This window comes from Microtus pennsylvanicus, chromosome 15, assembly GCF_037038515.1.
Source record: "Microtus pennsylvanicus isolate mMicPen1 chromosome 15, mMicPen1.hap1, whole genome shotgun sequence".
Lineage (NCBI taxonomy): Eukaryota > Metazoa > Chordata > Mammalia > Rodentia > Cricetidae > Microtus > Microtus pennsylvanicus.
The window spans coordinates 38,654,205-38,678,249 of NC_134593.1; the positions used below are offsets into that span (position 1 = coordinate 38,654,205).

Genomic DNA, 24,045 nt, shown 5'->3' on the forward strand with positions numbered 1-24,045 from the left:
ACATCTTAGAGGAGAGGCAGTCTCTAAAGTGAGCCCACACTCTCTCACTTCTCTCCTTTCTCCTCTCTCCTCTCTCCTCTCTCCTCTCTCCTCTCTCCTCTCTCCTCTCTCCTCTCTCCTCTCTCCTCTCTCCTCTCTCCTCTCTCCTCTCTCCTCTCTCCTCTCTCCTCTCTCCTCTCTCTCTCTCTCTCTCTCTCTCTCTCTCTCTCTCTCTCTCTCTGGAATGGGAGTTAACACTCAGAAGTCATTTCTAGGCAGAAGGCCAAGGGTTGCTTTATTTTTTTGGAACCTCCAAATTGTCTCATCCACAAAGACTACTTTGATTCCATTTCCTTCAAGGAAATATCAAGTTGAAAACCAGATACTGGTTTGAGGAAATTTGTGTGAGTTAATATTTGTTGCGGGGGGGGGGGGGGGATGGGGGTGGCGATCTGTATCTTAGGGCAGGTCACAGAGTGGGGTTTGGTGACAAGGTGTGGATAGGGTTCAGGTTGCAGATGTCCTGGCCCTCCTAGGGTGGGTCACATGTTCCCTGGCTGCTTCCTTTTTCTTCACACATTAGCCATTGGGAAATCCCCACTGGGCACTATAAGAAGTCCTGGGCTGGGGAAGCAGCCAGCATCTTAGGAAAGAAGGCAAGATGAGTTACCGACTTGACTTTCTGCTGGTCCTTTTGCTCTGCCTTGGCGCTGCCCCCACGACTTCAGAGACTCTGACCTCCAACTCTTCCCTGAAGTTGACTCCAATAACGCCCCAGGCTACACTTCCTGGAGCCACATCTTGGGCAGAAGGTGGTACTGTGTCACAGGTGAGGAAGTTGCTGAGTCTGGGTGAGCTATGTTCAGTTCCCTTCCTCTCGCTTTTTGGGGACCTGAATACAATTTCATGGATGACTAGACCCGAGCACTTTCAAGGATTTATGACTCTTTCTGTTCACTGTAGATGCCTGGGAAATGAATTAAAACCCGGGCGAAGTAATTAAATTGTTAGCAGGAGAGACAACATCCCACTTTTCTAGCTAATGCATTTGGGGAAAGGCATGTTCTAAAGAGGTTCTCCACCCGGGTCAACCAGTAGCATCGGTAGTGAGGAGAATCCTAAGAATCCAGATGCCTTGGTGCTAGCCGACACAGCTGTTTACAACTCAGACATTTGCAAAGTCCAGTTGATTCTAATATATAGCCTGGGATGGGAGCTTTTAGGAATGAAATCCCACGAGAAGCCACTCCAACAAAATCTATTCACCTGATTTGCTGCCTAGAAGGAGCCTTTTCGGGGTAAATAATAAACTCCGACCTAGCGAGAGTCTCCGTGCTGCAGCTGGAGCCCTATCAGGTCCTCTGCACCTCATTTATAAGGAAGATGGGTCTAAGGACACGGTAAGGTCAGTAAAATGCTTTCTGCAGTAGCATGAGGACTTGTGTCTGTGTCTCTGCCACCTGCATGAGAAGCCCAGCTAGGCAGCACCCGTCTGCAGCCCGGTCACGGGTTGGAGGAGGCAGCACCCATCTGCAACTCCGTTACTGATTGGAGGGGGCAAGGACAGGAGTCTTACTTGCCAAGCATTCCAGCCAATCGGTGAGCTCCAGGTTCAGTGACGGGTCTTATCTCAAGAAAAATAGGGTGGCAGGTAGTAGGGAAAGACATCCACTACCTCCCTGCCCAAGTGCATGGGCACACGCTCACACAAGCACATACACATGTCCGCACACACAGAGAACATGGGCTACAAGGAGAGCAATTATTAGTCTTAGGGAAATGCCATTACATATGGAAATGTCCCAAGGGACCGCTAACTTTTTTCAATCTCTTTTTCTATGAGGAATGGCTGGGTTTTTCTCCAGTGCCAACAACTGCCATCCTGAAATGAGCCGACAAAGGCTCCATGTACTCCAGGGATGGACCTGGAGAGGCTCCCTGTGTAGAGTGCACAGGTTGCCTGATTCTTTGGGGGATGGGGCCTCTTTGGCTTTCCTTTAAGAAAAAAAAAAGAGGCATGGAGAAGCTGAAGGATGCAGGACAGGAAACAGGTGCCCACTTCACCTCGGGCCCTTTCTGCAGAAGTGTTCCTCCCAGGCTAGCCTTGTGGCGGTGTGATTTTGCTTGAGGGCTCCTAACTCCATCCAGAGTTCCCCCTGTAGAGCTACCAGAAATCATTTCAAGATCCCCTAGCCAGCCACTTGCATGAACTTGAGTGGAAGGATAAATAGGCAAAGGGGAGGGGGAGCCTTCTTTCTGAGTGTCACATTAGCATCATTAAAATGTGCAGACAATGAAAATGTGATCAGTGACATCAGAGATATCCTGTGTGTGCCCAACGAATGCCGAGACTAGGTTAATACATATACAGCTTCTTTAACGCCCGTTCTAGAGAGGTTGAATCTGAGGTTTACTATGGGGAGGTCATTGGCTTGAAGTTATTAAACTGAGAGGACTCATCGCCCCAGTTTAGTCTGCGCCTGCTAGTGTAGTTGTTCCATTCCGGTTTAACTCATTTCAGAGAAACCTGTTGCGAAAATTATCTCTTTGTATGATGCTTTCTGTATCTCTGGGGTACAGGAGAAAATTTCTTTTAAAAGGAGAAAGTTCAGAGAGTCACCCTCACACACCAACCCCTCAAGTGTCAGAAATCCCATATCGACTCTTATCTTGGGGGTACTAAACAATTTCTGGGAGCAATTAGGATTGGTTACCTTTTTCTGTTTTTTTTTTGGCAAAGTGAGGTTAACAATATCAATTTGTTATAAAGCTTCACAACCAATCAAAAGTCAGCAGTTGGAGTATTAGACAATAAAATACCAGTGAAGGGACAGAGGAATTTAAAGTGCCCACTCTCTGGTAAGAAGACAAATATTTAAAAGTAAGTAAGAACTAGCAGTTAAATTGTACTTAGAAGGTTCAATTTTTTTCATCATTTGCTTATCTGCCTGTGGTGAGTGAGAGTCAGCCTCACAATTCCAACTTCTTTTTTTTACAGTGCACCAGGTGTCAATTCCACTATCAACCTAATTTTCGAGGGCTGGCTGTCAGCTTGATGAGCTTATTGGGAAGAAGTGGAAAACCCTTTTATAACTGTCATTGAGCAAGTTCCAAACGTATCATTTTCTGTACTTTCGGAACGCCGAGTACCATGATTTTATGTCGTGAATCTTTGTGGGCGCTTAGACTTGGCTGCTAATTAGAGCCAATTGCGACCTTAAATCACAAATGTGAGTCCCACTGTCTGCTGGTGGGCTCAGAACACCCTGCACGCCTCCAAAGAATCGGCCACTTCCTTTCACAGATCTTGGGAAGGCTTCTCATGGTCACAGGCAAAGTTGGAGCCACAGTGGTCTGCGTGCTCTTGTCATCAGAATCTGAGGCTGCTGGAAAAGCCCCTAGGGCATTCAGAAAGAAAGCGAGTCTGATTGGGCCAGAATTGGTTTTAATCAGCTTCTAATTTCAGAACACCGGGTATTGTAGACCTTAGTAAATGTTAATTGAACATTATACCGGGTGAGAACTTAACAGTATGGTCACTTTTGTGGGGCACGCCGGGTTCTCCTTGCCCTCCACAAGGGGACTGACTACACATCCCTCCAAAGGCCAAAGGGGACAAGCACTTGTCTTTGTGTCTCATTGCCCACATTTCATTCATGTACTTTAAGCATTCACCGCAGAGAGACTCATCACCATTAGCTTCATTGTCTTTGAATTCCAGGAGCAGAAATATCTCTAATGGGAGACACTGATCAAACTTATGGACCGTTTTGATGTCAGCTGAGCACGCTGGGCTGATGATAAGCAGGATGGAGTCCAGAGAACTGGGGCAGAGATGTTCAATAGAAGCCCGGGGAACGGCTGGCAGCAGGGCTCATAATTATTTGCTTGTCTTTCAGGTGAACTTCAGGACTGAAAGTTGTTAGCTAGTGCTTCCTAGTTGGTTGTCTAGAGACTTCTTGGTGATATCTGCTGTTTCTGGAATTGACAGAGCTTCTCTGAGAACCCCAGGAATGGTCCCCCCATGTCTTGTGATGCTAATTAACCTCCCTTTTCAATGCAGTGCAAGAGTTTTTCTTTGCTAGACGGTTATTATGATAAGGTATTTCTTTAACAGCCTGTAAAAAATCTTGGCATGCCTGTACTAGAATCTTTCTATCTTAGATGGAGTAGTAGATCTCAGTTTAGCAGAATACAACTTTCCAACCACGTCTCCGACAGGTTCCTGGTGTATATTTTCAAGTCCTCATTCACTCTTCGCAAAGACCCTTTGCATCTCCACTCTAACCCCTTGCTTGCATGTGCAACATAAATCTGCTGGCTCCTACCCCTCACTCCCTAATTCCTACAGATGGAGGGATCTGATTGGACGAGAAAGGACATTATCAAGACTTCTCCTGGCACAGAGGGCTGGGAAGGCAGCATAGTGGATAAAGTACTTGCAAACACAAGGCCTTGAGTTTAGTTCCCCAGGACCCCCAGTTTAAAAGCCAAGTGTGGTAGTGTGGGGTCATTGTCACAGCGCTGGGGAGCAGGATGAGAAGGATCTTTGAGGCTCACTGGCCAGCATCCTAGCCTACTTGGTGAGTCCAGGCCAATGAGAGACTGTCTCAAAGAAAAAAAAAGGCAAACGTTGCCCAAGGAATGACAGTTGGGATTGTCCTCTGGCTTCTAAGTCTTACACACACACACACACACACACACACACACACACACACACACACACGAGTTCATTCTTATAATCTTAGAGAAGCTTAGATTCATTTAAAAAACCATCCACAACCACCACCCTTTGCAAGAGCCCAGAGGTCACTGCCGGACTAAATTGTAATTACAGGAGCATCTGGGCCAAGTTTGTTCAGGGGTCATGGAGATCAGTGGAGGGGGCTTGTGTGTGGAGCAGCTCCGCTCAGCGGCAGCCAGCTGACGTGAACTTTGAGACGAGGCTGGAGTCTCTCCAGACTCCGAAAACCCTCTCCTCCTCAGTGTCACAGAGTCCCTTCAGGCTGCTGCTCCATAGGTGAGCTTTGGGCTGGCCTTCAGATGAGATCATTAAAAGGCACAGCCAGTTGGCTGACAAGGCTCACTCTGCAAGGCAATAGTAGTAATGAAAAATGTTAATTGTGCCAGGATCCCCTTGGGGTAGTTCAAAGGGGACAAAAGAAAAACAGAATCTTTCAAACCTGTCATTTTAAAATATGCAGTGGCATCGAAGTGTGAGCCTGAATATCTTACAGAAACTTCAAATATTTTAAAATGACTTTTTTTCCCCTTGCAAGTAGTAAGCTGGAGAACTTCTATTTGAGAAATTTGCAAGAAACCTCTAAACTCATACACCGCTCAATTTTTGAGCAAGTAGATGGCTTGTTTCCATTTGGAGAAATGTGAGTTTTTGTAATTTCCCAGCTGAAGAGAGGATTTGAATTCTCACTGGAATCTTTACCACGGTCCACAAACCTTCACGGTTTCCTTATTCTAATTGGGACGAACTGGGCTGGGATTGGAGTAAAAGTGTGTGTGTGTGTGTGTGTGTGTGTGTGTGTGTGCATGCATGCCCTGCATGCATGTATGTGCACGTGTGTGTGCACTTGTGAAGACTAGTAGAAGGAAGGATAAAGTGACCGCACCCAATCACCTGTCACGTGGCGGAAACTCAGCGCTCATCACTTCTTCAGTCAGAGTATCTGAATTTCATAGAGGAGGAAACAGACTTAAGGGGGTGTCACATCCAGCAAATGGAGGAACAGAAAGATGTTCAAATTTAGGAGTCTCTCAAACTTAGTCCTCTTGGCCCCTTTTTAGTTCCCTTTCTTTGCACAGAGATAACGGTGATTTCTTTTTAAGACTCCTCAAGCACGGAGAATCTTGCTTTGGATGTAAGCTGCTGACAGAGGCTTAGCCAACAGGTGGAGATGGGGTTGGCTTGTCACTGTGACATTGTTTATTGATGTGTGGGACTATACTTGTTGCTTCCAGCCACTGTTTTGCCAACCCAGTTTCTGTCATTCCTGTTGCCTATCACTGACATTCGCTGTTTATTATTTACAGCCATTTTCCAGTTTCCTGGGCTCTGTGGATAAGCATGGGACCTGCCAGTGTTCTGTTTCCCTGCCGGACACCACCTTTCCCGCTGACAGAGTGGAGCGCTTAGAATTCACGGCTTACAACCTTTCTCAGAAGTTTGAAAGAGAGTTTTCTAAGGTAAGTGTTTTCTTTTCAAACAGAACCTTGATTTGTAGTAAATCTCTGAGCTCCTCTTAGTAGAGGGTGAGAACCCAACAAGAGTGGGATGGAGGCTTGGCACACTGTGGAAGAAGTCAGTGCAGGACACTAGTCCCCACACAGTGGGAAAGCTGGAGACCCTCTGGCCCTGCTTCTTGGATTGCTTTGTGGTTTCTTCTCGTTGGCTCTCATGTATCCTTTCGGCTTTGACTAGTTTCCTCTCCCCTCTCCTTCACCCTCTTCAGTTTTATTTTCTTTCCCTGTCACTCTTCAATTCTTGTTCATTCTTGTTTCTGTTGGTTTCCTGTTCACTTTGGCATAATCCTTCCTCTTGTTCATCCTTCTGAATCTTTCTCTTACTTTTTGATTCTTTTTATTGTTCTGTTGTATTGGTTTTCTCTCACCTTTAGATAGCTCTTTCCTCTTCCTCTTTCTTTTCTCCTTCAAATATTCTGTTTCCTGTTCTCCATTTTTCTTCCCTCTTTTACTTTCTTTCCCTAATTTAATGATACATATATTTAAATCTGTATAAATTCCTCCCCACTCTCGCTTGGTGTTATTTTTGATTGTTAGAGAAGGAGCATTCCATTCCATGTGTCTCCCGTGAGACTCAAAATTGAAGGCTTCTTTGGCAATTTGAATGAAGATTAATGGGTCTTCCGGCTTGGGGGAAACCCTGGCTTGAACCTTCTGGTCTCTGCTCTGCGTAGCCAGAGGAATTCATTCTAAAGGAGTTGTCTTTCTCTCAGCCTGCTGGAGGCATGTGACTTGCCATTCCAATTTCAACCCCTTCCAGCTTTTTAGCCAAGCTACAAATCAATTAGAAAGGCTCCTGTTTTATGCCCAGGTGAAGTCCAGGCTAGAATATAATCACATTATGCATTATTTAATACAACCCCATTAATTTACAAGGAGTTCTGACTTTACGGCAGCCTTCCAAATAAGTTTTCCTGAGCAATTTAAGCATAGCCACCTCAACCTCCAATATAGTTATCTTTTCAGACAAAAAATATATGGTGAGCCTGAGACCCTGCTTTCGATCTGAATTGGTAGATAAATATTCTAAGTTAAAATGGGTGGCCAGTGAAAATGTGTTTGACTACTCCAGGAACCGGGCTTCTTAAGGAATAAAATGTCCTTGAATTAATCAGCAGAAAAGGCACAGCACTAAATTATAAATTCCAGCCATTAATATTCATAGCCTTATTCCCGCATAATCAAGTAGAGATAAGAAGTTATGCATAAAAACATAACAAGTAGAGGAAAATCCTAGGTAAAGGTCTCTTTCAGTTGGAGTCATTTGCTTTGAAATCGTGGAAACCACTGATTTGCGAATCATTTTTGCTGGCAGGAGCATGAAGGGCAATTTGAAACCTCAAGCTGCCCCAGAGAAAGCACATGGCTTGCCAGGTTTGTGAGTGGGGCATTTAGTTCCAATGCTGTACGTAGGGGTGGGAGAGGTGACCTCTGCTTCGCTAATAATTTGCAGAGAGAAGGGGGCAGAGTGGGTGGGAAAATTTTCAGTTCTGAAGGTATAAGTAGTTTGTCCCTCCCCCCAATGAAAGAAAAAATAAAGAAAAGAAATGAAGGCCTAGCAAAGGAGTTTACCATCAGCTGAGGTTCGCATGGCTGAGTTGTCAGGGCAGATGACACCAGTGATAATAGTGACAGCCTTCATTTGTTTTTGTCCAAATGCTTTTAGTATTCCTGTCCTTTCAAACACGCCTTTAAAGGACGGAGGCCGCTTCCCCTCGCTTCCACTTTCATGACAGAAAACTCATGGTTTACACAGACAAAGGGACCTTCCTGAGGTCATCCTTCTCCTGGCTGCTATAGGAAGGTCAGAGATTTGAGTCTTCAGAATCAAGCTGGATCTTTTTCCTCTGTCCAGGCTGTTAGTACTCTGATGAGAAGACTCAAGATAGGGAGTAGGTCACTTATGCCTTCAAATCCCAAGTTATCTCTTTAGCTGAGGGCTTCTGGATTTCTGGGTGAATTATTATAGCTGTCTCCAGGCTGTCTTAGAAATCACCATTTATCTAGGGACCTGGGCAAGTGCCCGTTCTGAGCAGGTGAAAGGCTGGAGACTGCCTTCCATTAATTCCTTTTCTGTCAGTACACAGGAAGTCAGGAAGCTGCCTCTGCAGGAAACACTGAAAGCCTTTTAGACTTTCCCCTTGCTTCTGAGACATCCTGTGTGATCATACTTAGGAAGGAGATGCCACAAAAGGCAGCTCAAGTTGCTTTTTTCCCCCTCTTTCTCCCAAGGTTCTTGGTCTTTAGGGCAAGCTATTTAATAGGACGCATTGCTAATAGTTGTGCCATGCATGAGAAGGCTTAGGAAGCCTGGGAGCTATTTGAGCAACCCATGAACAAACAATATTGACTGAGCAAGGCTTTGTGCAGTGGAATAAAAGAAAATGAAAGGGTCAGATTGAAAAACACTGAAATAACCATTTCTCTATTAATTTCTAGAATGTCTAGAGCGTCCATTAGCGAGGCCCTTAATGTACCTCATCTCCAGTCTCTACAATAATCTTACAGTCTTGATGTCATTACCCGTGGTGTGGGAAGTGGAGTAAAGCTTAGAGAAATGAAGTGATTTGCCCACTGGGTACTGAAGTTGTATTTGAGCTTAGGCAGTTCTTGTACCAAATACTGCATGTTTTGATATTTTCAGGGTCAATTAACCTAATTGCATTTGCTTTTAAGGGTATGTTGAAAATAACCGTATGTTTCAAAGTCCATTTACTTATTTCAAGTAATCTGGCTATAGTCATAATCTTGGGTTTTAAGGAAATGACAGAACTATGAACCAGACTAATTATTTAGCTGAATACCTGACACATTATCTCCTTATTGATGACAAGACCACCTTTTTTTTTTGGAAGAAATAACAGCAGTCACCCAAAACCAAACTCCAAACAAACTTTGGTTATTTTTTTAAATCCATGACATGGCTAAGTACATACCAAAGAGAGTAATGTGGAAGCTGCAAGTGCCGCCCTGCTGATGTGAAGGCGAGCATGGTAATGCTCTCAGCCTCACACCTGCTGCAGTGGTGAAATTGGGACAAAGATGCTGCTACAGCTGCGTGTCCTCTCCATCTTAGACCCTAATTCTAGCCAGCATGTTTGAACAGCATCCCTGGCCTCCAAATGCCTGTAGCACATATTCAATTCCCCATTTGGGGCAACCAAAAGTCTCTCTAGATATTACTGAGCATCCCCTGGAGACAAACTCCCTGCTTGAGTCTCCTCTTTCTGTTTAGAACAAGTATTCCATCCAGGAGGAAAGAATGTGCTGAAGGTACCAAATGCCAGTGGTGTGGGCCTGCACTTGGGTATGCTCGTCTGCCATGACCGAGCTGCATCTACGGAGGGCAAGCCTTAAGATCTCCGAGCCGTCTGTGTTATCTCTGGGCACAGAATCTGCACAACTGTATATTTCACGTGAGAAGCCTTTCTGACCCATCTTCAAACTTTCCCCTGCCCACCGTAACTGTGGATGATTCCAGTTTTTCCCTGAAAACCACCCAGCTTTCCTCCAAATGTCACCAGAAAGGATCACCCTTCAAAGTTTCAAGCCGGATTTAGAGAGAGACCCTTTGTTTTGTAACTGATCTTGGGGCAGACCCAGCGCAAATTCCCACAGGCCACAAACTTCCAGGCCATGCCTTGGTGTTCTGTGAGAGTGAGGGGGACCTCATTTTGTTTAGCAGGGACGACGGTCACATCACTCATTTGCACAGAACAATAGCTATAAGGCGCCACCGAAGTGTTCCAGGAAAGCGGAGGGTGTCTCATTTGTTCCAAGAGCTGGCAAGGCCAAATGCCAAGAAGCACACTCATTCCTCAAAGCTCCATTTCTGTAACGGATTGTGCATTATAACTATGATTTCACTAGAGGCAAGGCTTTATGGCCAATTTTTAAAAATGAAAATGGAACCTGAGTACCTTATGTCTGTGTTCATTTTTTTGAGGGTTGGGGGCTTGCTATATGCACCTCCTGTACTCGTTTTTTTTAAACCTATATCCACCAAAATATCACGATCCCTATCAGCCTCCAAGTAATGGGGTGTCTGATGGCAGCGAACACCGCTTGCCTGAGGAGATACAGTAGCGGTGCCAAGGGCTGCAGTTCCAACGTTCGTTAGAATTCTCTTCTGCTGATGCCCTAGCTCTGAAGGTCTGGGGCCCATGCGTCTATTCTAATTTGCATGGTGGGGTTAAGTGGAAGGGCTACAGTGACAGGAGTTAGGACAGCCTTTGTCATTAGAAAGACCACAGGTCAACATCTGTCCAGATCCATCCAGGCTCTTGACATTAGGGCAGTTTGGGGAGAAGAATTACTTATGCTCACATTTAAGAGAGAAACTGAAAGCAGCAACTTTTTAATGAGCAGGTCTTTGAAAAAGCCATGACATTTCTTTTAGAGATCAGATACAAAAATGTGTCGCCGACTGTTTATTGAAATATCCTTTCGGAGATTCCAATTATACACTCAACCACCAAGGGAATTTTTGGAAGTATTTTCACTTAATGATCAGACATTCAAATATATGCAACAAATGTGCAATTTAAAGGTCTGATTGCAATAATCAGTTCTTGGAATAAATGTGAACTCACTTAACGAAATGTGCGCTTTACAGTTGTGCCTACGCGCACACATTGTATAGTAAGTTGGGTCCTTATGCCTCTTTGTAAAAGGCGGAGGGCCTCATCCTTCTTGGGCACATGACTCATGAGGAGAGGAGTCTACTCAATGTATTTCTCTTCTTCTAGGACACACCGAGATTTAGAGAGAGTAATGGCTCTAAACAAAAGGATGGTAGAGGCAGTGACTTGTCTCCAGAGAATGTTTAATAATATCTTGAGATATTTTTGGTTGTCATAACTAAATACCCTACAATTCACTGTATAACCCCTCCCCCAAAGAAAGAGACTTGCTTAAAATGTCAATAGCACTGAGGCTGAGAGACTCTGATTTAGAGCAAATGATCTGAGAAGATAGATGACCCCAAGCAGTTCATTCCAGTGAACTAGCATCCGCAGACTTTAAAAACGGAGTAAAGTATACATACATGCTGTTTCCAGTGTAGGTAAGAGTGGCCCCAAGCCACAGTAACACTCCACTTTTAGTTGGCATTTGGATAAAAAAGGGTAGCTATATTTTGACACACTCCTTTGCAGCGATGACGAGGATCGAATGATCTCCACACATTGCGTAGTGGAGGAAGGTTCTTCACCATCACTCTGTGAGTTGACGTAAGATTTTTGCCTCCCCTCCAGGTGAAGGAGTATGTCCAGCTCATCAGTGTGTATGAGAAGAAGCTCCTGAACCTGACTGTCCGAGTAGAGGTCATGGAGAAGGACAGTATTGGTTACACACAACTGGACTTCGAGCTTATCAAACTAGAAGTGAAGGAGATGCACAAACTGGTCGTACAGCTGAAGGAGAACTTTGTGGGAAGCTCAGAAATCATTGACCAGCTGGAAGTGGAGGTAAGGAATGACTCACTTCTTAGTATATCTGTGTCTTTTGTTCAGGGACTGAACGAGTGCTATGACGTGGGGCGCTCTCTTTCCTCACCCCTAATTCTGCTCCTGTCTCAGGACCATAAGGCACATCTGTGTTCTGTTTTGGGTAAAATGTCTATAGTCGTTAATGAGTTGAGTGGGAATGTGTTGACTGAGAAGCAGATGCTGGACACTAAGAATTCTGCCCCAGAACTGAAAGACCTTTGCATTCTTTAGACAGTGACGAAATAAATCAGAATTGGCCATGTTAAATCAGGTGCCTTCTCTGTCTTGGATTTTTTTCTCATGAGACTAGAAATATAATTTGCCTGATTGTGGATGCCTTCCTTTTTTTGAATGACCACTAATTTCTCTTAGAATTGTTCTCCACATACTTAAATTACTGGTATATCAGGCCTTATATAGATCTGTTTGAAATTGTTTTGTACAAAGGTGATAGATATCAATCAACTTTCAGTCTCCCACATGCAGCTATTCAGTTTGACCATCACAATTTGTTGAAGATGTTGTCTTTCCTTCAGTGGGCATTTTCTGCTCGTCACAAATCAGTTGTCTCTTGTGTGGCGTTATATCCGGTCTTCAGCTCTATTACGCTGCTCAATAAGTCTGTATTTATGCCAATGCCATACTGTTTTCTTATTACTGTGGCCCTGCAGTACATTCTGAAATATGGCATGGCAATGTGTCCATCATAGCAATGAAACAACTCCTGATGACATATTGCTACACCCTAGACCAGTGCATCACTCCACACTCAGCAGAGAAGCTTCTTCCTGAAATAGATATGGGAATCAACACAGAGGCTGACAGCTGGACAATGTGCAGAAACTGAAAGACTTTGGGGTGTTCAGGTCTGAACGAGATGTGTTTGCCATACCAGTGCCCTCACTGCTCAGGGATCTGTGGAGAAAGAAGGGGTGGAAAGATTGTAAGAGGCAGAGGTGGCAGACAGTTTTAAGGAAATAAGAAGTTTCCAGAAATAAGGTAGAGCTGCTCATATGAGCTCACGGAGACTGACAGCATGCGGAAGACCTGTGCAATCGAAAACTGTTTAAAAATCTAAGCATGACAGAGGGGGAGCAGGCACAATGTCTCACCTCTAGCTAAGAAGCTGTTTGTAAATTATAGCTGCGGAGAGAGGAATATTCAGTTAAAGCTTTCTTTAACTGAATGACACTAGGCACATCAACCATGCTCCAGAACCGTCCCATGCTCAGGAGTGGATTACCAACACAAATTGGACTCCATGTTTTTAAGTTGCTTTTTCCTTTTTCTTTTGTTCTTTAAAGAGAGAGAAAGAGCATGAAGTTGAACGAGTGGGGAGGGGGGAATAATATTATAAAAATATACTATGCAAAATTCTCAAAGGATGAATTGAAAAATAAAAACATGCACGAATTAAGCAAAAAAAAATAGATTGCTTGTGAATATGTTTCTGCAAAGTTTTTAAAGATCTATGGATAAGATTGCCACATTAATGTCATGGTTGGGTAATTTAACATCAACCAGAATTTACCAGCACAGTCGTGACATGGGCTATAATTGAGAATTCTAGTTCCATATTTTAGGATTTACATTTTCTCGAGCTTTCACCATTCATTAGAAACTTAATTATAACACAACATGAGTAAACACGAGTTTATAGGGTAAGGTTGTTAGAAATGAACTTTAATGGACATTTGTGAATGCTTAGAGTGAGCCTGTGCTCTATTATTAAAGCTGTTAAAATCTTTGCCATTTTCTTCTTGTCACACACATTGCCTGAGATGTGACAGGCATTCAGTCTAAACCATAAAATGTATTCTTCCAAATGAAACCATTCAGAAGAATCTCTGGTGTATTCTGTAGCAATGTTTCACTAAATGACAAATTCAGCCCCAGAATGTTTATGAAAGAAATTGCACAATAATATAAAGTCACTCTGAATTTCTTTATTTCCTTAGATAAGGAATATGACTCTCCTGGTAGAGAAGCTGGAGACGCTCGACCAAAACAACGTCCTTAGCATTCGCCGGCAAATCTTGGCTCTGAAGAACAAACTAAAAGAATGTGAGGCCTCTAAAACTGAGCTTGTACCTGCCACGCCCCCTCCTCCTGCTCCTGGTAAGCCTGCTATGTATGTTTTTACCACTTGAGTGAGACCCCAAAATGAGCCTTGCGTTGGGTGGGGGAAAGAGTTGAGATTGTAGTGATGGAGTTGTGGCACGTTTGCAGTTCTGAGTTCACTCTTCCACATTTGAGATCTTCCCACCTTCGACTAGTTCTGTCATCATATGCTGGGGTTCACAGAGGAAAAGTGAGTTCTTAAGAGCAAAATCCACTAGTTACACACATTCCCCATGCATTTACCTATCAGGTAAAACCCGTCTGAAGGCGAGAAAAGTTATGGGACCAGGGATGGCAGAGCACATAGGATCTGTCTTTCTGTGGCATTGCCCTTCGGTAGATGGGAAGGGCTGATTGGCTCGTTTATGTTATAGGCTGGGTGTTCGCCTTTGTTTTCCTGCCATTCCTTTTTCCTGCCCTCTCTTTCACACTGCACTTCACCTTTATTCCTCCCTGAAGTGCATACTGGGTACCCGCTGCAATCTGAGTGCTAGGACTCACTGAGAATTACAGGATGGTGGTGTCATGCACCATGGACATGTCTTGCTACCTACCCATCTAGCAGGATGGCATCTCACTGTCCCCCAAGTTAACCACAGAACAGTGTGTGTTAGGGGAGGAATTCATCCCTGAATGGAAACAGCGGAGCGGTGGCTTGGAGAGAATAGCTTTGGAATCCCTGACTTCACCAGCTATGTGGCTGCAGAGAAAAGATCCTTCCTCTTATTTGTAAAATGGGAGAATAATTGCACGCACCTTATAGGGTTGCTATGGGGATTAATGAGGCAGTGCTTGGGAAGCTCGGGGCTCTGTAATCAGCACCCATACACCGGCAATGGATATTATTAGTAATCATGATAATTGAAGTGAAAGCCTGGCTGTGAACAGAGATAGGGCTAAATTCTGCTGCACTGAAGTACCTCCCTCCAGCCTCTCAGTCACAGAATTCAGCCACATCCTTTAGAGATTCCACACCAAATAAACTTCTCTTATGGTCTTGAGCATCTCCTCTGAATGGGAACTCTGGGTTGTCATCAAATTGGGAAGTCCTCATATTTTTTTTTTAAAAAATAAATTCCAATATTCACCAGTCTTTTCCTTGGGACTGTATATTTTAGGATCTCACCAATGTAACTGATTTCTTTAAGGCTTCAATCTGGCTCAAGCTATAGTTATAAGCCTCTTGGTCTTGTTCAGGGGACATGGTCCCTGCAGTTATAGTCAGAGGTCTGTTCTAATATGACTGACAGAGGGTGTCTAGGCCAAAGATCGTGGTCTGTCTTCAGAGACAGACTCAAGCTGAATTGGTCCGGATAGGTAGTGTTATAATCACGCTCAAAGTGGGAGCTGGTCCTGATGGACCGTGGCAGCCTTCTGAGGCAAGAGTCAGAGCAATGTCCCAAGTGCTGGCCAGGATGAGCAAGGAGCCCCCAGCAAATGGATTTTTCCTGGCACGGGTCTTCAGTCTCCATTTGGAAATCAAGCACATTTTAAAGCAAGAAGGAGTATTCAGGGCTGTTTTACTTAGTTCTGTGATATTTTAATGGACGGGCCTGAGTCTGAAGCATGTTGCTTTTTTATTGAGGGCACACCGGCCCTCAGTGACAGAGTTTACGTTGTCTTGTGTCTGTGATCTGTGGTCCTCTCAGGACCTCCTGATAACCTGAGTGTCAGGTGGCAGTCACCTAACAGTGATGGTGGGGGAGGAAAAGCCATTGCTCAGTATTTAGGGAAGAAAGTGAGTGAGTCTTTTGAGTTATTTTCTTTTGCAGTATTTGCAAACCTTTCCCCCAGGCCTTCACATTTAGACTGGTGTGGACTCTCTCAGCCCAGCTGTGTGGTTTAAGCAAACTGAACCCAGACTCCCACCCACTTTCTCACAACCTTGGCTGCGTCTGGAGCCCCGCCAAACCACTTGGCCCTCCTCCAGCTTTGTTCATATTATATTTATGATGTTTATATTAAACTGATTTCTGTCATGTTTTTAAATCAATTTCTTTCACTTGCTCTCTTTATGTTTGGATTGCTTGATAATACAGAACTGGAAAATTCCCAGGCACCACAAAGTTGTGAGCCTGTGGAGGCTTTAATTAAAGTTCCTTACTATTATGGGACTTTAAAATCTGGCCTGTCTGCCTTTTTGCACTGCAGAGTTGCAGAGAACCAAAAAAAAAAGACCGTATATGAGTCTCAGCTCTAAAATAATCCTGCACCCTCTGGGCTCCACCCTTGCAGCTGCACTTCGCTAGCCTAGTAGTCAGCTTGAACTTAGATGCAATATATTTTGTCTTTAATAAAATGCTATGCATGTTTGTGTGTACTATGTATGTGCATATATGTGTATGAATGCGTGTATATGCATATTTCTGCAAAATTCTCTTCCTGCTTCATTTTGCATGGCTTTCTAACTTAAAGTAATTGGTCTTTTGTTTATTAACTCCCCCTCCCTCAAACAATTGACTCCAGTCTGTTTTTTTTTTTTTCCTCTGAATCTAAATGGCAGAAGCATACTGGAAAACACATGATGAGAATTACCAGGGGTCACTGTTTTGGTTGAGGAAGTTAGACTTGACAGGTACATAGAAAGTATTCTGTTAAGGGTGGGCAATTGAAGAGGACATGAAAGACATAGGGGACACGCTAAACTCCTAAGACATGGGAGACATGCTAAACTCCTAAGACATGGGGGACACGCTATACTCCTAAGACATGGGGGACACGCTAAACTCCTAAAACATGGGGGACACGCTAAACTCCTAAGACATGGGGGACACACTAAACTCCTAAGACATGGGGGACACGCTATACTCCTAAGACATGGGGGACACACTAAGCTCCTAAGACATGGGGGATACGCTAAACTCCTAAGCTCAGAGATACACAGAGTGCTGAGAACACAACCAATGATTTGGAATCCATTTGTTTGACTACAGTCATTCTGCTTGCCTAATTCTTTGGTTGTTTTGGATGTTCTGGAGACAGGATTACACTTTGCAGTCCAGGGTAGCCTGGCATGCACACCAAGCCTATATCCTAAGGCTTCCTAGTAGTGGGCTAAAAAGTACAAGCCACTACAACCTGGCTTAATTGCCTAATTCTTACAAGTTGATCATATTTTTTTCTAGCCTTGGTCCACAGACAGCTTAGTTGTCCAGGTGAGAATCTGCACTGACAGACCCATAATTAAGTGTTCTCTGAAGGTATACCATTTTGGCATTAAAAAAATCCACTCCATTAGCTTAAAAAGTGAACAGAGCCACACTATGAGACTGCCAGGGAAGGAGCTAATGGATTTCATGTTGAAGAAAGTATCTTTGCATAGAGAATCCCCTGCCCCGCATTCTATAAATAAATCAGACGTGTCGCATGGGTCTCTGATGTTTTGCCAATGAGGGCTGGATTTAATGATTTGCTTAGTCCTTTATTTCTTTATTCCCTTGTGAGATCATCGCTCTGTCTGCTAGATTGCTAGAGACTACCAGAATGGGTGAAGAAATACCCGGATGCCATAACCCAGGAAACAACCATGTAAACCAGAACTGTCTGCTGTGATTGCGATGGTGGTTTCTATTGATTGAGTTGTATTTACAAGCCTGTCTCTGTTCTTTCCAACAGTCCTGTGGGGTAGGCATTGCTCATTTAACATAAAGAAATGGAGTCTGGGATGTCTAAGCTACTAGCTCCACGATAAACAGTAACCGAAGAGTAGAGTCAGGATTTGGATTGGAACCCATCTCTGTGCCAGACTGGTGTATGTCTGTAGCTGCTCTAACAAAAGGGGTGTCCCTGTGATTTCCGGAATGACAAGGTAGTTCCAGCAAGGAACTCAACTGATTAACTTCTAGTTACCTTTGCTTCCTTGCTTATGGAGTTGCCATAAGGACACCCTGGCTCCTGAAAATTTGGTACTCTGTTCTCTCCCACCAGCAGATGTGAAATGATTCACTGGTGCCTGAAAGTTCTTGGACTGTGGGCTGGGTAACTGGTTGTTGCCCAAGGATGCTGGGGAAGTTGGGATGGGAAATGGGTAAGAAATGGAATATATTTAAGACCTTGACATGAAGGCAGGGGCTGGGCAGGGCATGAAATAAAGATGGGTGGGGGTGTAAAAGGGATGGGAGGAGGGGGTCAATTTGCTGAGCAGTGGGCACACAGATGGCTGTCAGTCTGGGTAGTTGCAGCCATTGGAGAAACCCACCACCCCACCACAGCCTTTTGCCTGACTTGTCACTTGTCACCACTGTAATGGAGCCACTGTCTGTGATGCTGACAATAATGCTTTCTGTGTATGTGTGTGTGTGTGTTTTCCCTATTTCTACTTCATTTTGACCAGGTCCAGAGCACTAGAAATATCCAAAGGAGGTAGAAGATAGAAGGAAAGTAACAAGATGGATAACAGATTATTTAGAAAGGGAAGGGAAGTTTAGAGTGTCGTTCAATTTTAATACTTCTGTTTCTGGTCAGCATAAGAAAAGATAAACCTTCGTTATTATCAGTAGGAACACTGTTAGTACTGCATTTGAAGTAGCATTATTGTTTTAATGCTGGGGCCAGTGGTGTAATGCTAGCAGTATTAACCGCGTATTTTGGTTCCTTCTTGTCTAAAGATTTCGCATCGAAGACAGAAGAGTCTATCCTTAACCCCATGGTAATGTGAGGATAAGTTATGTGCTCCATCAGCTTGTCTGAAATATTGTGTTACTGTTGGTTTGGGATTTTTTTTTTGTAGGAAAGTCAGGTTCAATGAAGCAGGCAGCCCTAAAGTCTTCCAACCTGAAACAAGAGAAGTGACTTTCATTTCCTCATAGTGAAATGTAGCTGCATAAATAAGCTTTCTGCTAGGGATTTTAACCGGAAAATCCAGTTTTAGCATATGGAAACCGTTCCAGTTTTTGTTATCATTAAACCGAACACACTGCTAACTTTATTTTAATAATTCATGCATTGTTTCATAAACAAAGGCAAACAAGCATTCATCTGAGAGATCACTTTTAGGGGAAGAAATAATAATTTATAATTTTATTTATTATTTCTTTAGCAGAGAGCAGTCTCTTGGCTGAACACACGTTGCTTTTTTATTTATGAAATGGTGCATGCATTATTAAAATAAACCTGTGACTGTTTTCTGTTTAATGATATGCAAAATTATTTGAGGTTGGGTGTAGTGTGGTTTTATTTCTCTACCTGTTGTATGGTTGGCTGACTTTCCCACCGACTGTGGATTTATGAGAGCATTTAAAGAGCATGTATTTAATTCTGGGACTGAAAAGTCCCAGCAGATTGGAAAAATAAAAGCAGGATTTCTAGTAATGGTTTCACCTCCCAGCAGTCCTTGAGTAAGGAAGGGAGAGGGTGAAGCATTTAGCAAGGAGGGGACCCAGCCAGTCGCTTGGTTTCCCTTATTTCCCAAATCAATCTCAGGCAGTTCTGTGGAGCTCACTTTTGCCTCTAGTTTAGGCTTGTGCCCTCCATGGCTCCTTGATTCTGTTCAAGCACTTAGAGCCAGAGATAATGTTCATATTCTGCCTCTTTCTTTTTTCCTCCCTCCCTCCCTCCCTCCCTCCCTCCCTCCCTCCCTCCCTCCCTCCCTCCCTCCCTCCCTTATTTCCTTCCTTTTCCATAATCCGAATAACAAGGAAAAATAACCTCAAATGTGCTTGAAGTTGGATTTTTCTTTGTTATCCAATATAGTAGCTTACTATTTTTTTTAAAGGAGGATATTTGTTATAATACCAGAGAATATGTGTTCAGTTCTTTGTCATAAAATGCTAGAGGAATTTTATTTTTATTTTTTAGGGTTTTTTTTTTCTAGTTTACAAACCCTTTTGGTTGGCAGGCATTTCAGAGGGTATGCAATCAAAGGGCCAGTTGCTCAGTTTGAGTCATTTAGACATGGGTTACATGGAATGAAGAAGATTCAATGGATGAACACATCTGGTCCCACTTGATTGTACACATTTTGACAATGTCTGTGTCAGAACGGGAAGGATGAAGTACTTGCCTGCCCTCCTATGGTGCCATAGCATAGGGAGTATGAAGAACAGGACTCCCCTCAAAGCTCTGAGGCAAGATGGTCACCGGGTGATTGATGTGAACAGGTGTGTTCTGGGAACAGATTAGGCAAGTCCATTGCAAAATGACTGTAGTTCCTCAAGGCTGAGAAACTTGAGAATCCTATCATTAAAGGACTATTTGTCTGACCTCGCAGATGCTGTTTTTATTACTTCCTTTTTTGAGATTAGCTCAGAGCAGCATTGGTACCTACTGTGGATTTATACTTGGGGTTCCAGGGAAGGCAAGGAGACTCCCCCAGGGTCTTTCATTAATCCCAGATTTTCCTAGGGCTGACCCTGCGAAGTAGCACCTTTGGCTTTATGAGGAAAGGACATGTTTCTAGAATGGTATTACTGTCCCAGTTTTGCTCCAAAAATGAAGATACTTGCAAAATGCTTTCTGGGAGAAGAAAATATATGGAATATCAACTCTTTCTCCCTGGGATCTCAAAATTTAAAATATGGCTTTATGTAATTATATTACACCCATTTTCTAGTTTGAAAGCTTACTGATGAAAACATGAGGCAATTCTCTAGATCTGGCAGTGATCTCAGTGAGGCAGAAACAAAGGGTGCTCTCCTCCTTCAGAGCTACCACTGAGGTTGAGCCGTGATGGAGAAAATGGTGAGGGTTGATTTTGGTTCTTTGGATGTTAAATTGTTTAAGCGTGCATTTTCTCTAAGAAAGTCTTCTTTTTTTTCCCTCCTCTTTTAGGAAGCTGCAGTCACGGTGGTGTGGTGAACATCAGTGCTCCCTCTGTGGTTCAGCTCAACTGGCAAGGGTTCAATTATAAATATGGTGCTTGGGGTCGAGATTACTCTCCGCAGCATCCAGAGCAAACTCTCTATTGGGTGGCTCCTCTGAGAACAGATGAGAGGGTTCTAGAATATTACAGACTTTATGACTCACTGGATAATTTGTTAATCTATTCACAGTCTCGAACCTATCGCATGGTCTATGGCCAAGGGGGTGGTCTGGTTGCATACAATAACAACATGTATGTAAATTGGTATAATGGGAGGAACATTGCCAAAATTAACCTGACTACCAACGTGGTTACTGTTAATCAACCTCTCCCTATGGCTGCTTACAATAACCGCTTCTCTTATGCTAATGTGAATTGGCAAGACATTGACTTAGCTGTGGATGAGCAAGCACTGTGGGTGATCTATGCCACCGAGGCCAGCACTGGGAACATAGTCATCAGTAAACTCAATGATACCTCTCTTGAGGTGCTAAACACATGGGTTACCAAGCAGTACAAACCATCTGTTTCTAACGCCTTCATGGTCTGTGGAGTTCTCTATGCTACCCGCACTTTGAACACCAAAACAGAAGAGATTTTTTACTACTATGACACAAACACAGGGCGGGAAGGCAATCTAGCCATTCCGATGAGAAAGATGCAGGAAAGAATTCAGAGCATTAATTATCATCCCTTTGACCAAAAACTTTATGTCTACAATGATGGTTATCTTCTGAATTATGATCTTGTCTTCTCACGAGAGTCCAGGCAACCTGTCTAGGTGTTAGGGTGAAGGAGAAATAAAAGTTGGTTGAAAACCGCCTTCTCCACATATTTAGACATCTGCAAAAGGAAATCCTGGAGTGTATTTCTTTGGAGTGCTGTTTAGTAGAGATATAGTTCTAGCACAATAGAGACTTAGCGTATTTCTCTCAATTTGACTTCTCTTGGGAACTATTGTCCTCTTTGGATGGATTTCACAACTGCAATAAGGTCCTTCTGGGTGAAGCTCTCAGAGGTTAGGGGTACTAACTGTGTAGTGAAGTCTTCAGTGAGGTGAAATCTGGAAATTAAGGAACTTAAGGGGAACTCAGTATGCACTCTGGGGATTCTTTCTAGAGGAAAATTTGCATAGTCATCTATCATGTAGCCCACGGACTTGTCCACGGGGGAAAGGAAACTGGGCCTTAACTAGATAGATTAACATCGGAAGGTGAACAAGGGGCCAAATACCTATCTTTGGATTTTTTTCATTAGCTCCTGGGACCTGCTCTGTGCTTCCCAGATAGGTAAATGTGGCGCCTTACATGATGTCTGTTAGACATTTTGAGTTTTCTGGATTAAGGAAGAAACCTTTTGTACATGAAGTTAACCAGTCCTGGAGGGGTTTTCAAATGATAGACTTGGCTCTTGTTTTCCCCCACTCTTCACCTACACAACACAGTAGAACCCTTTACCTCGTAATTCAGTTCCCAAGGCAGCCATAATATTAGAAGCAAAGTTAGAATCAGTTGCCTTTATCTACTGCCTATGTGTTTTTCTTAACCATTGACTAGCTTTCTACAGGATAGATATAAGATAAAATTAACTTTACTTTGTCTTACTATGCAATTTTGGTTTGCATAGCATGAAGACTGTAAAATAAATTCAGTTGACAGTGGCAAAAGGGTGGCATTTCTAGTTATATGATAAAGACCTTGGAGTAAGTTGGATCACTTCTATCTTTAAGTCTGGAATTTGTAAGGAAGTGAAATTTTGTTTTTCTACGAAGTGCTATAAAGCTCCTTGAAGTATCTGGTTAATCAGTGCAGTGGTTGAGAGCCCGGCGGGTACAGATGTTCCAGTTGCTTCAGATGGCTCCTTCATATGGTCCTGGCTATTTTGAATTGATGTTCAAATCCTAATTTTTAAACGCTGTACTCCTAATTTTTAAAATAAATGATTAAAGTGTATATTGAACCAAAGACTTTGTTTTAATTTCTGTTTTTAATTTTAAAAAGACAGACAGACAAACACCCAACTTAAGGCAGTGACCACATGCTGCTATGCAGTAAGGACAATGTATTTCTCCCAAACGTCTGCATGCATGCCAATAAAAAAAATATCAATAACTTTTAGAAGAACCAAAGGTGGATGGGTCTTCCTTGTTCATTTGCCCTTAAAAGTTTTTTTTTTTCCTGACAGCTCTTATCATCCAAGTCCATTCCATTGTCTTCAGGGATGTGACCTTATGCGCATTTTAATTTGCATGGCTGACCAGTTACTTTCCATGATAGCCTATATTTGGGTGACTTATTTTCCTTTCACAATTGTGCTCTTTACATTGGTCTGAAAACCTCCAGATCCTTCTCCAATAGTAGGTGTTGGAGAGAAAACAAAAGGACTAAGAGGCTTCATCAAAAAGAGAAACCTTTACCAAAGAGGTGCATGAGAACACGTGACCCAAATGGAAAGACAGAGAAACGGGCTATTTATTCTTACTATATTCTCACTTTAAATACATGCCAAGCTATTTTCACCAACCAGAAGCTCTACTCTTTGGTATTTTTAGCAAGACTTTTTATTTTTTCTGTCTGTCCAGGGCTCATCATAGATACAGGTATGCCTTTCCAATTGCAGCAGGATATGAAGATAAAGACACACATGCCATCTGAAATATAGGTTAAAAACAGTGACATTATATTTAATCTGGCTTAAAGCAATTTTCCAGATGAGTGTTTCTATTAAGTACACAGAATGACCTCTGAAAATTCTGGAAAGGAGGCAGGGAGCCAAGGTAACCCTAGCAATCAGCTTCTCATTCAAACTGCTACAGAAGTGTTTGCCTGAAAATTCCCTTCAGACTCTCTTTCCTACTGGCCGTGGTGTGTCAGCTTGCAAGGACTGCCTGCAGAAAATCTCTCCGTGGGGAAGGCCGCATGATGGAGGGGTTTGCACTCAGGGGTTTATGCGGTGCAGTTCCACAACATAAATTTTAGTCCACGCTTTATCAGCCATTGTCTGTTTGAATCGTGTATTTGTATACATGACCTTGGGATTTCTATTTTAGGTGTCCCTGTGTGTGCAGGTGCTTGCACGCGCGTAGATGGGCATGCGTGTAAACGTGGAGGCCAGAGGTCTTTGGGCATTGTTCATCAGGAGCTGTTCACTTTGTTGTTTGAGACAGGGTCTCCCACTGGGCCTTGGGCTTGCTGATTAGTCTAGGCTGGCTGGCCAGCAAGCCCCAGGGATCTTCCTGTCTCTGCCTTTCCAGTTCTGGGGTGACGAGGGTGCCCCACCACACTTACCTTTTTCCGTGAGTGCTAGGAATCAAACTGAGGTCTCCATGCTTGCATGGCAAACAATTATTGATCAAGTCATCATTTCAGTGCTTCCTGTATGATGCATACATACTTAAAT

General features: G+C 43.3%; 1 protein-coding gene across 1 annotated transcript; it reads left to right on the forward strand.

Moving 5' to 3' along the window:
• The first annotated feature begins 640 nt into the window (after positions 1–640).
• Olfm4 (olfactomedin 4) lies at positions 641–22,610 on the forward strand. Its single transcript, XM_075949201.1, has 5 exons — positions 641–808; positions 6,028–6,180; positions 11,493–11,705; positions 13,685–13,844; positions 20,616–22,610. Exons 1-5 carry the CDS (start codon positions 641–643, stop codon positions 21,425–21,427), a joined length of 1,506 nt encoding a protein of 501 aa, XP_075805316.1. The 3' UTR covers positions 21,428–22,610.
• Positions 22,611–24,045: the final 1,435 nt, after the last annotated feature.